Raw genomic sequence first — 22974 nt, forward strand, 5'->3', positions numbered from 1 at the left:
TTCAATAGATCCCTTATGTTTGATAATTTGACTTTCATGTTTAGTCATTTTCCAAATTTTATTCGAATCTTGACTTGGTAAGCTTTTACCATTCCAATTTGATAATCGTCTTTCAATTTTGCCAAATGATATTTGTAGTTCTTTTTTATCAGATTTTTTGCTTGTTTCTATTCGTTCAGTCTTATCTTCTTTTAAGAATTTTCCTTTGTTCATGATACTTTGAACTAGTTTATCCATCTTCTTTTCAAAGCTTTCAAAAGTATGTATGTTTTAGTTTTTTCCTAATCGGGAACGGCACCGGGACCACCCTATACGCTCTCCTGGCTTCGACGGGCTGACCAACGGATTTTCACTGCCTTACCAACGCTTAGCGAAAATCAAAACATACAAGTTTAGAAAACTTTAAAAAGATCAATGAATAAAACTTGGCTCTGATACCAGATGCGCCCAGATCACTCTTAAAACAAGGAAAGTTTAACATACATTCTTCATCCCAGTTTGACTTATAGCTATGGGTTGGAGTTTTTGACAGTTATGAAAAGAAAAGAGATGTGTATGAACAAAAAAAAGAAATATGCATCCGTGCATATGGAGTTAGTTACATATACATTTGTCAAATTGTTATTTATTATTCATTTGAAAAAAAATTGTATTTTATTTATAAAGCAGTTAAAGAATATTTTTTTTTTAAATATGAAAATAAACCAAGAAGGAGAACAAGCTACTCTTTTGTGTAGTCGATGCCAACTAGGCCTTGCAATTAACATTTTTTTTTTGAAGCACGTCTTAGCATGCTCTTCGGTCTTCGTAAATTGATAACTATGAATAATCACGATTAAGAATATGCATGGAAGTATGAAAAATGAGGCATGAATAATGTTTAGCTACTAATGTAATAACTTAAAAATTTTAACAACTCAATTTCTTTGATACCACCTGTAATAATCTGAATATTTCATATTATAATAATCACTGATAAAGACAGCGGAAGTTATCGAATGCTAATTACCAAAGTACTAAATTATCATAATACAACAACAAGATCATTTACAATATCACAGTTTATATATCCCTAGAAGTATAGTCTGAATACATAAAAAATATGATTTAATTAAATATCTATTCTAAATAAAACCTTCTATCTCACCTATGCTTCCACTGCGCTATTCTGGTTACTGTTATGCTCCTCATGGTATCTGAAAAATATTTGATAATGATGGGGTGAGACACCTCTTAGAAAAAATGGAATAGATTATCATTAGTGTGTGACAATATAAGTTTAAGTATAAAAAACATATCCATTAAATAATTAACTTTAACTTGATAGATCATGTAAAACTGTACTCACACCTATATATCTAGAAAATACGTACTTTATTGTAATAAGTTTTTATGTATACGTAAATCATCTAATAAATATATATATATATATACACATACATAAAAGAATTTCCCTAGATGGGCAATCGTATAATATCATGTAATAATCCCACATGATCGGCTTATGCGGCCCATAGACGGGACCTAGCAATGGTTGGCCTATTACGCTAAGTAAAACATAACGCGTCTGTATGTACGATTGGTCTACCCAACTTGGTCCGGACTGTTAGAGGGGGTTCTCTACTCCTCCTTGGGCACAATCGACAATCCATTCACCAACACTTTATCTGAGTAGTGTGGTGATATTGACTGATCTGACTAGCTACAGTATCGTGCTTTGAATATAATTGGTCTATCAGGGTTCTAATACCATATAATGCTATTTACATATATATATAATAAAACTGATACATGATTTCATTTAATAAAACCTGTTTAAAAATTGTCATATCATACTTCTGTCTGTATACTGTCATATCATAGATCAATATGAAATTGTCATATAATGAATTTGAATAATACTGTTGTAGTAATCGGGAAAAATAAAATTTTTTAAAAATAATAATAATAATATAATAAAATAAAATAAATTAATTAAATTAACAAGTAAAGTGAATAGTATAATAAGGAAAATATTTATAAATAAGTTATTAGGATATATATGTAATACATATAAGTTAAAAGTAATAATGATATATATATATATATATATATATATATATATATATTATATGTAAGTTATCTTAAAGTAAACTTCTCCAAGAAGCTTTGTTTTGAATTCATGAAATCCAATTTGAATTGGATTTCATTCCTGCGCCATGCACTCTCTCTCTCTCTCTCTCTCCTCTCTTTCTCCTACGACTCTCTCTCTTTCTCTCTCTTCGATTTCAGGCCAGTTTTACGCCGGATCGACAAATTGAAGCTACCACGATGCTCCTGGCGAAGTTTTCTGCAAATCTGCCGGAGCGGATTGTTGGAGAAAGCAATTTAGAAATCATCCCTAAGTTGAGGTAAGGTTTTTTAAGTCAAATTTGAAGTTGTGATAGTTGAGAAAAGTGTTATACTCGTTGAAATATTAAAGTTTAATACTGGGAGTTTTCATTTCCAAGAGTGTTGATTGGGAATGTTGGAAATCATCCATAAATTAAGGTAAGGCTTTTTAAGCCAAATTTGACTTTGTGGCTGTTATAGAAAATGTTGTACGTACAAAAATACTGAATACTGAGAATTTTCGATTTCGGGGTATTAGTCAGGAAATCTTATGGGGGTTGGATTAGATTGTTTTGGGGGCTTTCTTAGTAGTCAAGTAAGGGGATAAATTAAGTTAGTTTTGTTTTGAGAAAATGCATGAATATATATGTAGCATCTAGTTTCAGGAAAAATAAATATATTTATATATGTGATTTATATTTGGAAAATACTGCTTAAATGATGATATGTTGAATACGTGGAAAATTTATTTAGTGTGGCATGAGTATAAAAATGTTGTGAAATACTGTTTTCTGGGAATGGGGATGATATGGATTTCTATGATGGAAAACCGGAGTACGGTCTGAGATATATATATATATATATATATATGTGATTTGCCGGCGTACGAGTCGTGCTATGTGGATATGTTTGCCGGCGTACAGGCCGTGCTATGTGGATGAAATTTGCCAGCATACGGGTTGTACTATGTGATTTGCCGGCGTATAGGTCGAGCTATGTGATTTGCCAATGTACGGGCTGTGCTATATAATTTGCCAACGTACGGGCTGAACTATGATAAAATGTGAAATACCGGCGTATGGGGCGATGATTTTCATGATACACGTATATATGTGAAATGATATAATCAATGTGAAAATAAATGATATGAGATATCTATGTAGCACAGTTTTAGTATATGTTATATGATATCAGAACCAGGTTGGCTTGGTCTAAGCTAATACTTGCACAATACCGTTGTTATGTGTCTATGATCTTCGTGATCATGATATATGTGTTAACGTCGCTGTACGAAGTGGTGTGAGATTGGATGGTTGATGTGGTTATTTTCAAGAAGTATGCTATTATCGCCCCTGGTGTACGGACTAGTCTGGGTAGACCCATCGGTCCTATGGATTAGATTATTAACTTGGCAGTGATCGGTCAACCATTGTCAGGTCCCGCTTTCGGGCCACACAACCCAGTTATGTGGGGGTAATACATGACAACGGCCAGCTAACCTACCAGGATTGTTTTATGTTATTATTATGATACGAGATGAGATATGTTTATGAAATGCAATATGTTCTGCCATGTTTTGATATATTTATGTTTTCCCAAATTTGATAATAATATTGAATATGTTATGTATGTTATATGTAGAACACGGATTACTCATCTTGCCACACACTAAAATTAATTTATTTCCCAAACTGAGAGGTGTCTCACCCCTAAATCTTATTAACTTTTCAAGAGCCTCGGATAGGAGAGCGAGAAAAGCCCCACTGATATAGTACGGTCTATCTACCATTTTTGAAAGGTAAGTTTTATAGGGACAATTAGATTTTGTAGGAAATGTCCCTAGGTTTTATTTTTGGGATGTGTATATGAAAATACAGTGATTGTAGTAACTCTGATATATTGTGGTATATGGTATTGAGATGTACATGTTTGTATGTTTTCTGTTGCTAGAGCTTCTGCTTTATGTTCTGATATATCCTTGGTGCCCAAGGGCCCAGGTGGATTGTTACCTGCTGAGCTGAAATATGAGATATGTGATATTGACATTATATTAAAAAAATAAATAAATATGTGGAAAAATGAGCAGGTCGTGACAACTGTTGTATTATGATTTTGTATAATTTAGTCATAATCATAAATCTTTCTGAATTATATCTTTTCATAAATCTATATAAAATCATACTTTGTCGTTCATCAACATAAAAATATTCCACAGGCTTATTTATGCAGTGAAAATAGTCATACTCATGTCATACGATTTGAGTAATAATTCATAATATAATAATTTGTATGAGATAACTATATTATTAAAAATATTGGTATAATCATCTATAGGGTTTTACTTAAATACCTAGTTTTCCCAAAACATACATATAATAAATTCAAAATTTCCATTTCCATGAATACCTAGAAAAATATATATATTATTCCAAAATATTTCAAAAAATCTTATATAAACAAATCTATGCAGTTTAATTTAGTTAAGACATATTTTTAAAATAAAATCTGAACATAGATATACTTAATTTCACATGCTCAATTTAAATCAGGAATATTTTAAATAACACAAATCTAATTAAATTCACGTACTTAAATTTAATTGAGAATATTTTAAAAATAAGCTTGACATAACCTATTCTCTTTATCTTAGCCATAGAGTGATGCTTACGATGTCCCAACGACAAATCCACTACGGTTAAAGTGTTCAAGAGCGGAGCCAAGACTCGGATATGATGCTCATTTTTCAATTTGACCAGGAAATGAAGAAAAATCTTAGAGAGAAGAGAGTGTTTGAGGAGAGAGAGAGAGAGAGAGAGAGGGAGATAGTTTCGGTTGGAGGGCTTTCTGGATTGCAATTCAATCTTAAAATCACCTTTTCTCATTCTTGAGGAAAGGTATAGTATATATTTTATAATATAATAAAATATAATATTATATAATTTAATTAATAATTATTTTTTTAGGATCATTACATCTTAATGTCTTCATTTTTTGCAATATACATAATGTTTCCCATAAAGAAAATTAATGTTAAATATTTTATAGTTAATTTTCAACATTCACGTATACTAATATATTTGTATACACCTATGTGCATATTATTTTATGGGACGTTACAACTAATTTTGGAATTATTTTCAAATTTTATTTTTTAAGATAAAATTGTAAAACGATTTTAAAAAAATTTGGGAAGAAAAGTTGATTGAAAATTGGGTTATTTTAGTAATTTCAAAATTTCACCTAAGGTCGGCTAGTTGGCGCTCATGTGGGCGGGAAAGGAACCGACGCAAATAAGAATCCGTCTCCCATTTCAAAGCACAGTAGGAATTTTCACTCAAATCGCCTTCGCCTTCGCCTTCAAACCCTAACGGTCGGGTCCCGGCCACCGGGCGGCGAACGATGTCCGGAAGCGGAGGGCGCACCATCACGGTGCTTAACGTGGCGGAGAAGCCGTCCGTGGCTAAGGCGGTGGCCGGAATTCTGTCCAGGAATCAAGGGCTGAGAGTGAGGGACGGGAGGTCCAGGTACAACAAGGTCTTCGAGTTCAACTACTCGATAAGAGGGCAGCCGTGTCATATGATGTTTACTTCCGTCACCGGCCACCTCATGGAGCTCGAGTTTGATGACCGCTTTCGCAAGTGGCATTCCTGCGACCCTGCCGATCTCTATCACGCCCCTGTTCGTAAGTTTGTCCCTGAGGTCAGTCCATTTCTCCCTCCTTACACATTCTCATTTCTGTCCCATGAACGACAGTAGTTAATAATTAAACTTCCTCTCTGCGTAGTCTTGGCTGATGTGAAATTTGTGGAAACGGACGGAAAGAATTTGAATTCATTTGTCTTATGTTGTCTTGGTTTCCCAATAGCTCGATAAAGTAATTGTGGTTTGCGCTGTGATGTGTTGAATTTTTGTTGAATGGGGAACTCTTTAGTTCACTGAAATGAGTTAATGTTGCCTACTTCAAGAAAACGTCAGCGACAACGTGGTATCCCTGCTACCCTAAAATTGAAAGGCAGCCAGCTTGAATGGAATCGAGCATTGCTGTGTATTATCAATTTTCAAACTTTTTTAGGTATCACTTTTTACATGTTAATTAGTTTAATTTTATATTTCATACTCGTATCTTATTGGCACAAGCACACAATTCATTCTTCAATAAAAAATATTTGGTATGCATTCTGCACGTGTTTAAGTGCAAATATTGATAGGTGGGTGCTGACTTTTTGCCTCTGGTCACAAGAAGGAAACTGTGGCAATATGAAAAGTTATAGTGAAATGTGATGATTTGCTCAATAAGTCAATATCTAGTGTTGCATATGTTTTTCTCTGGGGATTTTGTGCTTCTTTTAATTTTATTGTGGATAATTATTTGGAGTTGGAACTCTAGGTTTCGTTGCTTTTTTTGAAAAACATAGGACAAATTGGATATCAAGAGGACCTTGGAGGAGGAAGCTAGGAAGTCTCAATGGCTTGTATTGTGGCTTGATTGTGATAGAGAAGGAGAAAACATTGCATTTGAAGTTGTAGAAGTTTGTGCAGAAGTAAATCGTCGTCTTACTTTATGGAGGGCTCGATTTTCTGCATTAATTGACAGGTTCTGGAGACTAGTTTTCTGTTTGTTCCGCAATGCTGATTACATTCTGCAGTTTAACTTTCATGGTAGCTGATTTAGGAAATGCCAGGGAAATCCACGAATCAGTGCAGAATCTTGTTCGGCCTAATCAGCTGTTTGCTGATGCGGTGGATGCTAGGCAAGTGAGTACTTTGCAGCACTGTCATGGAACTTTGTAGGTCTCAATGTGTTCATAGTAAAATTTGTTTCACAGTTAGTAATTGTCTTCTCTATCTGCAGATTTGCACAAATAACAAATTTTTTTTTTAGGGTAAAAGCTATTGACTTCCCTTGAGGTTTGACAAAAAGACACTAATAGGTTTCAAAAATCCCAAAGACTACCCTGAGGCTTCAAAACTCCTGCAAACCTCCCTTTACATTTGATTTTGGGACACTTACAACCCTAAAAAATCTCGTTTTTTGCAAAATACAAGGGGCGGTTAGTGTTTTTTGGTAGGAGATCTGTGGAATTCTTGAAATCTTAGGGGAGGTTCCTGGGTTTGAAACCTCAAGGGTGGTCATTGTCTTTTTGTCAAGCCTCAGGGGAGGTTAGTGTCTTTTACCCTTTTTTTACTTAATTTTCTTGGTTCACTTGGTCCAATTGTCATTTCCTTGGTCTTTGCTGTGCCCCCCCCCCCCCCCCCCCAAAAAAAATAGAAGAAAAAAACACAACTTGATATTGAGTGTTTTGCAGGAAATAGACCTTCGGATTGGTGCTTCTTTCACCAGGTTTCAGACCATGCTGTTGAGAGATGCATTTGTTTTTGATTTCAGTACAGATGACAGAAATCTTGTTCTAAGTTATGGTCCTTGTCAGGTACAGACTGCATGATTCTCCTTAACAAAATCAATTTCACATAAAAGTGTAATGCAACAGATTAGTTTGAAATTATAATGTGTCTTGATTAAATAATAGTTTCTGTAATCCTTCTAATGCAGTTCCCGACGTTAGGTTTTGTTGTCGAGAGGTATTGGGAAATACAATCACATGAGCCTGAAGAATTCTGGACTATCAACTGCACTCACAACTCAGATGAAGGCACTGCCAGCTTCAATTGGATGTAAATTGCTGAAGATTATGGCATTTTTTTTCAATAATTTGTTTCTTATTTTTTAAAATCAATTTTGATATTTATAACTTTAGGATAATCAAATTTAGCTATATTGCAGGCGAGGACATTTGTTTGATTACGCTTGTGCAGTAATAATTTATGAAATGTGCGTCCTGGAACCCACTGCAACTGTGAGTTGCATGTTTGAGCATACTGCTAATAACCTAATAGCACAGAGTTCGCACCAAAATTCTATTGGATAGTTTTGCAAAAGCTCAGTGCTCATATATTTGCCATTCAGGTTACAAAAGTTAGACAGCAGGACAAGCTGAAGTATCCTCCACATCCTCTAAACACTATTGAGCTTGAAAAGCGTTCATCAAGATACTTCCGGATGAGTTCTGAACAAACCATGAAGGTGAACACTGGAACTCTCAGATTTCTACCTGGGGTTCCTTGGCCTATGAATTGCTATGAACTTTGAGATCAATTGTGAATGCTTCTCATGATCCTTCATTAACTATTAGTCCTTGTAGCTGATTTTCAGGTTCTACACCTTGGAGCTTTGCAAGCTCTATTACATGATGTTACATTATATAGTTATGTACTTATGTCTACCCTGACTCCCAATCTTGACACCTTTCTCTCTGTTAAAAAAAAGAAGAAGTAATGACAAGATATTAATATAAAGTTGTAGTCCTAAGAGAAAAGGTTTTGTGTGATAACCATTCCGTTCAAGCCATGATGAATCTAAATTACTTTCATTTGCATGTTTGTTGCATTTGATTTTGTGTTGAATGAGTTTATGCTAAGAATGTTCTGCATGATTTAAGTTTAAGCTAAAAGATAATTGGAACTTATTTCATTTATTAGTGGTAGGAGGGGCTTAGATGAAATGAAATTGAGAAAATCCATGTTAAAAAATAAGTAACCCAGGTTTTTGTAGGCAGAAATAGGAAAAAACAGAAGAGGGGCATGCTCCTGCAATACTTGCCGAAAGTTGCTGCTGTCCTGATCTTTTTCTAGCTAAGACATACTAGTAACAACACCATGTACAATTAACTTCTTCTGGAAAACACTAGTTCTAGGGAGAATTGAAGCAGGAGAGAGAAAACTATGCAACGTAAAATTAGGAAAAAGTACAGAAAATCCAGAGGAACCTTGAAAGAGGAAAGCATCTGTAAATAGTTTACTGGTTACTTAGTATATATAGCAACACATGGGTTCTCTATGATTTTCATAGCTACATATTACTTTTACTATTGGGTAAATTTATTTGCTATGGCTATTAGCCTTGAAAGGGTGATAGCCTCTATCTGCATATTGAGTTCTTATTGTGTAAAACAGATGGACGTACTGTGCCATTATATGCTATTTGTGCTTGTGGTATTGTAAAACTTGAGCAAGTAGGGATTGTGTCTCCCTTGGGTGGAAGACCCTAAACCTTTGGATGATATTTTTGCATTAACCGATGGTCGGCCAAGCTAGAAATTGGCACTTGTTTTGAGATGAGAATTGGCACTTGTTTGAGATAGCACTATTATGTTGAAGTCATGTTGAAATGTGTGCTAATTGAATGTCTCGTGGTGGTAACTCTCGATAAAGAGATTGCTTAGGGTAAGGGGAATGTTCATGACAGTATGATTATGTCTGTATATAAAGGAATCACATCTTAAAATGGTGGACTATTATATGCATAAAGGGGGGCCTAAGCATGTCTATTGAGCTCATGGTATGTCTACTGAGCTCATGGTTGCTCATCTAACTTCCATTCAATTTCATGTTCAATTGAACTGAAGAAAAGCCCTACTTGCTGAGTTTTCCTAGGGAATGCTACTTTTTGATATTGGTAGGAAGACACGAAGCTTGTTTTTTGCTGGTGAACATATTTAATCCATGAAGTGCGAAAAATGTTGTATAAAAATAACTGTTGTATAAATGCAAAGGCCAATGGATAGAGGCTGGTGAAGTAAAACCTTTCTGGTTGCATTAGTATCTTGTGTTTTAACAAATACTCTTTCTTACTTAGCTTGTTACATGTACTTTTTTATGATGATTTTTACAAAACTATTTTTTTCACCTTCATTAGATTTTGGATGGAGTCATGTTCTGTAATGTACCAAAAATAGGGATGTGAGATGTTGACTACTTTGAGTTGTGCTTGCGTCGCTTCTTAGTAGACTTTAAATTTGCATTTGTTTTTGATAGAAAAAAAAAATTTATTAAGAGAGACAAGATTATACGTGGATAAGAAATCCTTTGAAGAAAACCATAAAGCAAGAAAGAAAAGACCAGCCTAAGTACAAAAAATAAGGCTAAGAAAGCCATCTTAACAGGCCAAAAATAAGAAATGCAAGAAACTGAAACAATTGGAGGAGAATGGTCACAATATTGCAAAAAAATGATCATGTATTTAATCAAATGGATAGGCATAGAGCAATCATGAAAAATGCGAGTGTTCCTCTCCAATCAGACCACTCATAAAACAGCGAAAACTACAGCATACCGTAACCTACTTGCATCCTTCCAATGCCTAGAATCTCTAAAAGCAGTCAACCAAAAGCCTTAAAGGAAATATGACACACCCAGCACTCACCAAACAATGCAAATAGATTATGCTATAAAATTCTAGCGACTGAGCAGTAAAGAAATGAGTGCTGAGTAGACTTATTACTTGTATAACAATGACACAAATGTTAGGAGTCAAAGCCTTGTACGATCTTCTAATCTGCAACAAGTTGTTGGTGTAACTATATTAAGAATGACCATCCTTATAAAATCCTTCAGCTTGGATAGCTTAGCTATCCACAAAAGATTAACAAGAGGAAAGAATCAAATGAGACAATCAAATGACAATAAGAACATTGCATGAAAACATACCTGAACCTCCAAGCTACAAAGCCCAACATCTTCTTTGTAGAAAAGCTGAAAAGTAACCAACAAACTAAGAAGCAAAGAAATCTTCTCAGCTTCTTTGTCATTAAGATTCCTGCAGGAGGATAAATCCTGCCAAATGTTATCTTACAAATCATGAATGGTGAAATAGGCGCAATATAATGCATTGAAAGGTGAAAAAGAGAAGGAAAAGAAACGTATGAGTAATTCTATCCTGACCAAACATCCTCCCAACAGTAATAATCAAGAACCATACCCCACGGTCCACCTTATACAGTTGTACTTAACCCAAGGAAAGAATAGGGAATGCATTTTTTGTGAACCAGAAACTAGCTAATGATGTATGCAGCCAATTGAAAGCTACTTCCTCTAGAGTAATGGACCAAAACAACCTTTCTATCAATTGGCACTTCCTGAAGAGGTTCACCCATCATATTAATTATGAAATCAAAATAATGATTAAAATGACCGAATCTCCAGAAGCCACCGTGTGACTCTTAATGAAGACATTCTTGGTTGATATGACAAAATACAATTGCCAACTTGAGGCTATTTATGCATCCTCTTTGTACTTGCCAGCAACTCAGACTTGCGCTTACCTGTGGATGCCATTTAAGTGGTCTCTTTAAGAATATTGTGACATCTAATTATACACTGAACCTGGTGACGCTGTGTCTGGGGTTCTTTTAGAATGAGAGAGAGATTGAGGGAAGAGGTGCGATCTGCACTTGGGAATCTGGATTCAGGGTTTTTTTGAGGGAGGAGGTTCCTAGGCTACAATGCTGTGCATATATGCACTTTTGATAATTATATCCAGCATCATTCATCCTACTGTCAACCCCAACATTGACTCTATGGGTTGGGTGCATAAGCCTTTGTGCTGTCTATCCAAAGTTCTTCTATGATAGAGGCCAATTTCTTAAATCCTAGTTCTTTGTGATGTTGTAGGTAGTCATGGTTATCTATTGTACATGCAATTGGCTGCCCTTAGTCAGTGGAGCCACTTATTGGATGCAAGAAGTTAATTTTGGATGCGGAGATGCCAACAAGATTCCTAATTTTTATTGTTTTAATCATGCTAATGTTTGCCCAGGCTCTGGACACACAACATCAAAGATCTGCAGCCATGGGAGAATGTAGGACAAATAGAGCGGAAGAAGAAAAAGAAGAAGGAAGAGAGGAGAAAGGAGATACAAGGGGAAAAACACACGTACACTTTTCAATTCATATTCATCAACAGCTACCTCTTAAAATGGCTTTCACACATTATTTATAAGAAAGCCTCTAAGATATGAAATTACACATATTCCACTAAAACTAGATGAAATTATAAACGCTCCTTGAAAATACACAAATCTTATAAACAAGCCCCCAAAATACATAATCCTACTACAGGCAAACTAAATGAACATAATATACAACTAATTAACTAAACACATTTGGGTTTACGACCCAATAATCCATTGGCCCCCTTCTTTGATATAGGCCCCCAAATTGGGTTGAAAGGATCCATTCAAGTACCCACTTATCGTCGTACATCAATTCCCTTCTTCTGAGAAGAACTCTACTCTATGGAGTTGTGGAAAGTACCAAAGGAGTCAGCTCGCTTCATAAGAAAGGAACTGGCAGTACACTTCAATTGGGTGAGTGGAAGAGCTTGAGATGATATCAACTTATACTTCTTCTTTTCAATGGAGAGGGAATGAGAGTTCTCATATCCATCATGCTTAACCTTCCTATCAAATAACCATGGATGGTCCAAAAGGATATGGCAAAGTTTAAGAGGAAGGATATCACCTTACATCGTCTCCACAATTGACCAATCTTGAGCGTAAGCAAGCAACAATCATCAACCTTCAAGTTGGTATTGTTCACCCAAACAATTTTGTATGGATCAGGATGAGGTTCAATTTCCAAATTTAACTTCTTCTCTGATTCTTTAGAACCTACATTTGCCTAGCTACCAGGATCAATGACCAAAGTACAAAGCTGTTTTTGACAAATCATTTTAGTTTGAAAGATGTTGGTTGGCTTCAATCTTCTTTTTCTTCAACCTCGTGGGAAGGGAGCATGTGTCGAAGCACTAAATAGATTTTCACGTCATAGTAGTCAAAGATGTGCCTCGGCGCCCCTAGGCGTGAGGTGCACTGAGGCAATGAGGCTTGCGCCTCGCAAGGGCCGAGGCAAGGCGACCTTTAAGAGGTGCGTTGAGGCGCGCATGACACATGTTCACAATATATTTTGTTTTTTTTTTCCCCTTCTCTTTTAGTCTCAGCCATCTATTTTCTTTTTAATTTTTCTTTATGTTTTGCTGTTTTATGGAATTTGTGCCATTTTTCCCTGACATATGTACTCAGCTGCTCACAGGCTTCTTTCTTCTGTTCTTCTTCTTCTTGCCTGCGTGCTGCTATCAATCAAAGCTGCAAACCCCCTTTTCTGATTTTTTTTTCTCCTTTTGCTGTTTTTTTCCTTTGGAATTTATGTTTCTTTTTTCCTGAAATTTCTGCTCTGCTCCTCAGTTTTCTTCTTCTTCTAAACTTCTCTGCTGCTTTATGCCACCTCTTTGATGTTCTTTTTTTCTCCATTTTTTTTTGCAGTTCTATTTGGAAATTGAGCTATTTTTTTTTTTTTTTCCCTGGAAGCATTTCTTTGCCTCAGCATTTCTGCTTCTGCGACCTGGAACTTATTTCTTGATGTTTTTTTTTATTTCCTTGCTGCTTATTTCTGCTTAATTTTGTGGAACTTATGGCATGAACATGGCAAACTATTGAAAATTGGTGTTACAGCTTTCATTTTTATGTCCTAGGATTGAGTATTTTGATATGTTACAATTCAAGTAATAGTACTAATGTATTTACAATCAAGAATCCCTTAAGTAGGGTATTTTACAAACAATTGATATATGTGTGCCTCACCTTTGTGAGGCGTGCACCTTCGCCTCGTGCCTAGGCTCTAGATACCCTTTGTGCCTTAGCGCACCTTGTGGCTTTGACTACTATGTTTCATGTTGCTATCTTTATCTAAGTCACTTGGTATTTTGGTTTCAGCTTCAACTACTTGAATTGCATCACTCATCATTTTTTTTTTTGGGAAATAGTCATGATTTGGTTAGGATACTGTGCATCCTGATGCCCAAAACCTTGACATTTAAAGCATTTGAGTGATGGTTGGCCATTATAAGTTGTTTAGAATGCTTAGGAGTCTTCCAATGGGTGTTAGTTTGAACTCCTTTACTCAATCGCTCAACTCTCCTCTTGTACAATTCCACTTGTGCTCTTCTCAAACCGATGGGTTGATACAAATTTAGGAGGATTACGTTGCATATCATCCTCAATTCGAGTGGCAACTTGTATTGCATTCCCAATTGTAATGAGACGACATGCAAAAAGTTTGGAGGTGATACTGGCTTCAATCCCTTACTGGACGAAGCTATCATTGCATCCTCTTTCCATTATAAGTCGGCATGAGTAGCCAAATGATAGAAAACTACTAGTGTCCATCATCGTCTTTTATTCTTGCTTCAAATCAAAGAGTTGGAGATGCACATGTTGTTGATAATTGGGAGGCTCAAATTGCGCCTACATGGCTTGCTTCATCTAATCCCATGTTGTAATCTCATCAAATCTCCTTCTTCTAAAGATCTCCTCTTGTTTTATCCACCAATTGGAGTAGTGCCCTTCAATTTTGATTCAACCAAATACAATTTTCTAGCCTCATTCATGTTATACTATTGGAAATGGTACTCCAAAGAATACACACACATGATACACGACTAATTAACTAAGAACATTTGGGTTTAGGACCCAATAATCCATTAACCCTCTTCTTTGACATAGTCCACCAAAGTGGGTTGAAATGATCTATCCAGTGCCCGTTTTTTGTTTTTTATCACTTGGTTATCTACTTGATCAATATGTCTAGCAAAATTCATCACTATAGCTATTATTTTGCCAATTGATTATTATCTAGAAGCTTTATTTACCTTGGAAGTGGTTGTTAATGATTTTGTAGAATGCTTTTTCTCATACCATCCTCATAATTGTTGATGTTGTTTTGTTGAGGGAAAAGAAGACTTGGCATAAAAAGTCTAGGGTTAGCTGGATTAGAGATGGGGACAATAATTGTAGGCTTGTTCATATGGTGGCTAATAGGAGGAGGAGGAAAAGTCTTATTAAGGAGTTAGAGGTAGACTCGGGAAGGGTGGTGAGAGATAATAAAAAAATGGGGATGAGATTACTGATTTTTTTTTTAAATGATTGCATAATGAAAAGAGCATAAATAGGTTGATAGTGGATGGGTTAGATTGGAAACCAATTGGGGAAGAGGGAGATAAGTGGTTAGAGAGGCCTTTTGATATGGAGGAAGTTAGAAAGACGGTGTTTGATATGGATACAAATTAAGCACCATGCCTTGATGGCTTCATGATGACTTTCTTTCAGGATAGTTGGCATGCGATGAAAGAGGTTATTATGAATATTTTTTTAGGAGTTTAATAGGGGAGGAGTATTGTGTAAGAGTATCAACTCTTCTTCCGTAACTTTTATCTTGACAAAGGATAGGTCTTGGAGGGTGAAGGATTTTAGGCCTATTAGTTTGGTTATTAGTGTTTTTAAGGTGCTTTCTAAGGTTCTTTCGAGAAGGTTGAGAGAGGTGTTGGGGGATACAATTTTTTTTTTTCAATTTGCTTTTGTGAAAGATAGGCAAATCTTATATGCAGTTTTGGTAGCCAATTAGGTGGTGAAAGATGCAAGGAGGAGAGGCAAGAAGGGTGTGGTATTTAAGTTGGACTTTGAAAAAGCCTATGACATGGTCAATTGGGTTTTTTTTGGGAGAAAGTTACGTAGAAAGGGGTTTTGGGAATCTTTGGCTTTAGTGGATGCAAGGAGGAGAGGCAAGAAGGGTGTGGTATTTAAGTTGGACTTTGAAAAAGCTTATGACATGGTCAATTGAGTTTTTTTTGGGAGAAAGTTATGTTGGAAAAGGGTTTTGGGAATCTTTGGCTTTAGTGGATAAGAGGGCATCTCAGTTTTCCAATACATTGGTGATTGTTAATGAGCTGCCCAGAGATTGGTTCGGTGTTTTGCTATGGTTAAGGGAAGGAGACCCATTTTCTCCTTTCTTGTTTACTCAAGTGGTTGATGTTCTTAGTAAGATGATTTCTTGAGCTGAGGATCTAGGAGTTATTAACTGCTTGTATTTAGGAGGGGAGGGGGTCGAGGTGTCTCACCGTCAATTTTCGGATGATACTCTCTTTTTCTTTAGAATAATGTTGTGAAATTTCTCGAAGTTTTAACTTTTTGCCTAGAATTTTTGAGAAAATTTGGGGGTTGAAGATCAATCTGTCCTAGAGTGGTTTAGCGAGTATTAATTTGTGTTTTAGGGAGCTTTAGATTTTTAGATCATTAGCAGGTTGTGAGTCCTTAGCTCGGCCTTTGTTTTATCTTGGTCTTCTTTCAGAGGGTAACTGTTATTAGACGTTTTTTGGAACCTAGTGATTGAGGGAGAGTGGGAATAGATTAAAGGGTTGGAAAAGGGCTTGTTTTTCACTAGGGGGTAGAATCACTCTCATTAGTGCTTCACTAGCTAATATTCCTTTTATTTTCTATCCCTTTTCAAAATTCCCTTTAGCATGGCTGGGAAGTTGGAGAAGATTATAGGAGATTTTTTGTGATCGGATATTGGGGAGAATAAAAGGGACAGTTAGGTAGTTGGGCTGTTGTTAAGAGGCCTAACTCAGAAGGGGGTTTGGGTCTTGGTGATGTTGTTTCTAAGGACACATCCTTAATTGAGAAATGGTTATGGTGGCTTCCCTTGAAATCTAACTCACCATGGCACTAGGTAATAAAGAATTAAATATGGAGTACATAGAAATTCCAGAGGGAGTGGGATGCCACTCGTGCAAGTTCTTGGAAGCTTGTTTCTCATGTTGCTGGTGTTGTTTCCTCACACACATTTCAAAGTGGGCAATGGGGACAGAATCCATTGATGGGAGGACATTTGGGTTGGTGAGTTTTCATTGGAGCTGTTGGTGCTGCGCTTGTTTAGACTTTCCTCTGTTCACAATGCACCGATTTCAGCTTTTTATTCTTGAGAAGAGGGGGGGGCGGGGTTCTTGGGATTATTTTATTTTAGTTTTATATTTTTAAGGAGTCTTAATGAAAGAGAGGTTGATTTAGCTTGTTGCTAGGTGTACCATATTCTTTCTTGCCAAATTCGTGGGGGGGGGGGGGATACAAGGCTTTGGACTAGGGATGCATGCTTCAAGGTCCTTCTCTTCAAAATCTTTCTTTTCCACTCTCATAAAATCCACAAATCCTTGCAATTTCCTCTTACACAGTTTTTTGGAAAGCAAAAATTCCTTTTGGAATCCGGGCTTTCATTTGGACTTTACTTCTGAACAAGATCAATATGAATGATATGCTGCAGATAAGGAGGCCTTACAAAGCCCTTTGTCCAGGTATTTGTATGCTGTGCTAAGAGTCTAATGAGACTATTTGCCACATGTTCTTTCATTTAAAGAAGCAAAGTACATGTGGACCAATTTGTTTTTGTACTCTGTTGAGGATTGGGCAACTCTGGCTACCATTCCTGATTTTTTGAAGGTAGGGTTTTGGGTTTCGGGAAGAAATAGGGAGAGGATATTTTGGGACTCTGCTATTTTTACAATTCTTTGGTTGCTGTGGCTTGAAAGGATTGCCAGAATTTTTAAAGATCAGATGACTTCTTCAAGATTGCTTAAGGATAAAGTTATTTTTCTTGCTTTTTTTGGGCTCATTCTTTTGGGCCTTTTGGGGTTCTTTTGCCGTATGATATTCAAAGGGACTGGAGGGCAGCTTTGATGTTAATTTTTTAGTTTCTTCTTTTTTGCACTTTTTCCTTAGAGGATTCTGTATCCTCATTCCATAGATATTATGTCTTCTTTTTATTATAAAAAAAAAACTGTTGATGTGGTTGGTTGGTTGGCTGGCTTTTTTCTCCACTCTTGTTGGCATGATTCTATGGCTTTTATTCTTTCTTACACACCTAAAGCTTCATATTTACTTTTTTTTTTTTTTTTTCTATTTGTCTTTTCAGGTGGCGGAAGAACTATACCAGGCTGGTTTTATTAGTTATCCTCGTACAGAGACTGACTGCTTTTCAGCCAGGACTGATTTGCATGTTGGTAACTTCATCAGTTTTGACAGTCAAACCATTTCTGTGGTTGTAGCATTAATGTAGTTTTTGAGATTGAAAATAGCCATTACTATATGATTGAAGAAAGTAAGCATCAAGAAACAAAAAAAGAAAAAGAGGACAAACTTACCTTTCGAGCTGGTAATTATTTAGATGTGAAAACACTCTTATGACCACTCTCTTCTGTTGAAAATTGAAATTTCTTAGGAAACACAGAAACATTTGTATAAAAAGGGAAATTATGAAGAGAAGGATGAAGGATCCTTAAATCAAAGACGAACATCAAACTATGGAAAAAATGCAATTACAACTGCAGCACTGTATGCCCATAAAGCTTGTTGTCCACCACTGTCATGAACTCCAATAGGACTCACTTCATCATGGCTGCTCATGGCAGAATAAGACTAACCTGTCTCTTTCCACCAATGAAGCTACACCGCTATCACTAACTCAAATACTAACTCAAATAGGACTAACTTCATCATTGCTGCTCAAGGCAACATAAGACTGACCTGTCTCTTGCCACCTACAAAGCTATAAAGGCATACTTGGAATATATTTGGAAAATCAAATAATGCCAGCTACTCTTTAATTTGCTTGATTACTTCTTCCCAAGCTGAATAGAAGTCTTATGATTTGGTGAGAACCACTGAAGTTGATTCGTTCATGAACAATGTTTAAAATTCAAAATTTAAGGTCTAAGGCTAGAGTTCAAAAATGTTCCCCTCACCATTTCCATGCCACTTTAGCATTTGGAGGGAGGCTGCATTAGAAACCAACCTTTTTCAAATAAATGTCTCATAGGATGTCAACTATCATACCAAAGAAGTATTTTCCATCCTTTTCCTATAATGTGCTCTATAAGAGGTCTTCATCTGTTTCTAAATAATATAATTTTTCTCAATTTCAAGACCCGTCTTTTCACATCCTATTCAGCTCCTTTTATCCTTATATATATTGTGTCTTTACCAATTGTGTTGTCCTAGCTTTCTACTCCTTGAGCCTGTGTTTCCCTTGTTGAAAGTATTACTAGTTAGTTATTTACAGGTACTGCTGTGTGTTAATGCTGTCTTAGTAAGCATGAGTTATTGCGTGAGTTAGTATGGGTAATATGGTCATTGTTATGTACATGACATATGTTATATATAGAGGTGAGACCTATCACTGTGAGGAGGTTTCCATCTTACCCAGTATATTAACATGCTATCAGAGCATGTTTCTGAGACCTAAACCCTATTTGCCACAGCCACCATCATACAAAAGCATAAAACCCTAAATCCCCTTCATGTTTACCATCGTTGGAGGATTTTCCACACCACCAGAAATCAGAAACAACTCCAAGAGTCGCCAGCCAACACTGCAGTTGCCAAAAATTTCCTGGATGTGACTGCTGTTTCAGTACCTCAAGAACCCCTCCATATTTTGTGAAAAACCAACCCTGTATATAGTCACTGAACCTGCAGATCTATTATTCTGTGAAATTTCATCACTGAAGGAAGTCTCATGCACCTTCACGCGCTGATTGAAAAGCTGGCAGCTATGACCCCCATGTTCCCAGTGTGTGAGAGATTTTTGAGCACTGTTTTTGCTGCAACTTCTTCCTGACTGCCTTAAATACTTTCATACTTTGTGATATCAAGTTGTTGGTCGCATCTTTTATTCAAAGATACAACCTTTTTGTTCATCCACTTTTGGGACTTTCTAAGTCATTCTATATAATACGGGCCTGTGATGACAATTGACAAGGATCAACATGGCAGCACCTAGCTGAGTAAAGCAGTGTGGGACCTGCACTGCTTTATTGAGTGATGTGCTGCCACTTGGGCCTATGATGTGTTGTTGGGCACTTTCTCTTTTTTAATGGTGGTTTGGTGGCATTGGGGTTATGTGTTAGTTTCTTTGAAGCTGTGACTGTGTTTTGCTAGTTTGTTTGTGACTTGTTCATAGTTGTTTCCCTTGTTCATCTTGTTTGTGGTTTTTTGGGTCGTTGGCCTTGTTCATTGTTGATCTCGTTTGTGAGTGTTGAAGGGAGTCCATGAATCCCAAAAGTATACTGTTCTTTGTGTGCTGCTGATTTGCTCCCATAGTCGAGGTTGTGTGTGTGTTGGGATGGAGTCCACAAATCCCAAAAATATGCTTCCCTCATTAGTTACTTGTTCATCCATTGGTGAACAAGGTATTATAACTGTCTTAGAGGAAGAGTATTCAAGGTTCCTTGTGGAATGCCTAGATCCATTGCCACGATATTGTTTGCTTTGAGGTGAACCCTTCACAGTTTTGAAACGCGTTGTGGCAGGTAGAGGTCCCAAACTCACATATATAGCCAAGACCCATCTCCTCCTCGGACAATGTGGGACTCCTTCCCAACTCAAGAACCTTAATTCTAAGCTTTTTGTCTCGCCCGACTCAATGATTTGTTGACATAGTGGGTACCACCCTCCTACGGAGACATGTTCCCAGCTTGCGTCTCCACTAGATTTCCAGTTGGGATCTAATTTTTATACGTAATGCCCGGACACATTGCTATGATATTGTCCACTTTGGGGGTGAACCCCTTACGGTTTTAAAACATATCTTGATAGGTGGAGGTCCCAAACCCACATATATAGTAGAGGCCCTTCTCCTCCCTGAACGGTGTGGGTCTCATCTTGCCCCAAGATAACACTCTTGGGCGGTTTCTCTCACCCGATTCAGCGGTTTGTCAATAGTGGTATAGCCTTGACTATATATGTGGGTTTGGGAACTCCACATGTTACGATGTGTTTTAAGACCGTGAGGGGTTTGCCCCAAAGTGCACAATATTGTGGCTGTGGGCTCGGGCATTTGTTACATTATAGTATTGAGCTGGATCCTAATCGGAAGTGTGTTGATGATGCTGAGGGCGGCAAGTCTCATTGGGTGGGTGTTACTCACTATGTCAATGGACCATTGAGTTGGGTGAGATAGACAACTCAACAATGTTATCTTGGGGAGGGGAAGAGCCTCACAATGCTCAGTGAAGAGAAGGGCCTCGACTATGCATGTGAGTTTGGGATTTCCACCAATCATGTTGTGTTCTAAAATTGTGAAGGTTTGCCCCCAAGTAGACAAAACCATGGCGGTAAGTTCGGGCTTTACATTTGCAATATCAAACATCCAACAAGCATCTCATCACATTGCATCTTTTGCTTAGAAACATAATCTTATAATTTGCTCAATTTACTAAATTTATGACAAACTTTGGTATGATTAGTCACCATGTGCCCTCACTTAGGAACAAAATGGAATTGCAAAGTGGAAAAATAGACATATCCTCGAAGTCGCTTGTACTCCATTGTATCAAATAAATCTCTCCAAAGTTTTTTGAAGTGATATTGTGCTCATTGCTTGCTTTCTCATCAATAAACGGCCATCTGGTGGCAAAGTTTGATGTTTAGTTATCTTCCCAATGACTCCTCTGCTTTCACTAACGTAGTTTTTTTGTATATTCAATTGTGTGTTCTTTGTCCATCGCTCAAGTATAGGAATGGATAAGTTGGATCCTTGTGGTATTAGATGTATTTTTTTTTCAGATACTTTCGTACTCAAAATGGGATATTGATGTTATAGCGCTACCTTACATCCATTCGTTGTTTGTCACCTTCTTTGAGTCTACCCCATGCTGTTTTGATTCCTTGATTCCACCTTGATGAATCCCTTTCTCTTCCTAGTCTTCCATTTGCTAACTTATTACTAAGGCCTAGTCCACCCGCATCTTTATACCATTTAGTCATTCTCGTCACTTGACTAATCCTATTTTATAGGTGTACCATGATGGGGACTCAAGGGAAGAGAGCCTTCTCCTGCTGCTACTTCTATGCCTCTAATTCCTTCGTCTATTGATCCTCTTTCCCAAGATGTTAATCTTCCTATTGTTGTTTGCAAAGGTAAATGCGCTTGCACCTAGTATCCAATTTCTAATTTAGTTGCTATGACTTTTTGTCACTCTTATATCTTTATTGGTTTGTTAGTACTCTGTATTTTGTTGGCCTTCCAAAAAATTGATTTTGATGTGCTTTCCATTATGGAAGGAGGATTGTAATGCTTGAAGCATGGTTTTAAAACTTGAATTGGTGACTCGATGAAGCCATTGGGTGTGGTCAATGGGAAATTGGTGGTTGTTAATTATGTGTGTGCGCATTACAAAGAGGGTTTAATGATGAAGAAGAAGAAGAAGAAGTTGATTTTGATGATAACTATAATCAATAAACATTAAATAAATATTAAGTAATATTGAGAGAGGATTTAATATTTTGATTCAATACAAATTTATTTAAAGGGGTAAATTTTTTTGATTAATTAATAAGTACTAAATTATAGTAAGATAAAATTCTATTTAGTTGAAACTATTTTGGTTTTGGATCAAAGGTTTTGTTTGAGAAAAGGAAATGGAGGGAAAATAAGAAGGAAATCTATTTTTAATATATGTTATTTCTACATTAAATACCATTAAAAATGAAAACTTGTTCTAATATGGTTCATAATTGAGAAAAATAAATATTAATGATGTGCAAAATCAAAAATTTTGTTTATTAATTTGCCATATAATTTGTTTTCTTTCTCACTTTTTTGGATAACCAAGTATGAAAATTTTGAATTCCTTTATGTTTTTCTTTCATTTTTCTAATGTTTTTCAAGTTTCAAACAAGGTAAAAGAGTTCAGAATTTGAAAAATTATATATATTTTTATATGCTTATGAATGTATACATGTATGTGTATATGTGCACCTATATTTATATATCATTCATATTTGTTAACAAACTGACAATAGGTAACTTGGGAAGGTGCTCTTTATATGCCAAGGAGGTCGTGGGTCTTATTCACTTTACCCCTAAAAGCTGATGATGTTTTTCTTTTTTAATTAGAGGGAGAGTCAACCTTGCTGAATCATTAGGTTTGGGCTTTGAGTCACTCGAAGTTTGATAAGGTGGATCTAGTTCGCTCAATTGCTAGTTTTATCCCCATACACAGACCAGTTTGCTAGTTAAGGTTCCAACTGGGTCAGATCGGCTGATTCAGTTTGATTTTCAAAACTCTGGTTTGAAGAGATGCAATCATTTAATGATACTCTGGAATTGGTACCTCTTCATCCTATATGAGTGGTGGTTGTTGGGTGTATACTGTGAAAATCA

At 36.4% G+C, this 22974-nt stretch overlaps 1 protein-coding gene across 1 annotated transcript in view; it reads left to right on the plus strand.

Moving 5' to 3' along the window:
- The first annotated feature begins 5374 nt into the window (after positions 1-5374).
- Positions 5375-22974, plus strand: part of LOC131160643 (DNA topoisomerase 3-alpha) — a 115678-nt gene continuing 98078 nt past the window's right edge. Inside the window, exons 1-8 of the mRNA XM_058116495.1 lie at positions 5375-5790; positions 6507-6685; positions 6774-6846; positions 7398-7520; positions 7643-7764; positions 7874-7946; positions 8057-8173; positions 17725-17808. Coding sequence (XP_057972478.1) covers positions 5491-5790; positions 6507-6685; positions 6774-6846; positions 7398-7520; positions 7643-7764; positions 7874-7946; positions 8057-8173; positions 17725-17808 — 1071 coding nt within the window. The 5' untranslated portion in view covers positions 5375-5490. The remainder of the gene's footprint in view (positions 5791-6506; positions 6686-6773; positions 6847-7397; positions 7521-7642; positions 7765-7873; positions 7947-8056; positions 8174-17724; positions 17809-22974) is intronic.

Source organism: Malania oleifera, chromosome 7 (assembly GCF_029873635.1).
Source record: "Malania oleifera isolate guangnan ecotype guangnan chromosome 7, ASM2987363v1, whole genome shotgun sequence".
Lineage (NCBI taxonomy): Eukaryota > Viridiplantae > Streptophyta > Magnoliopsida > Santalales > Ximeniaceae > Malania > Malania oleifera.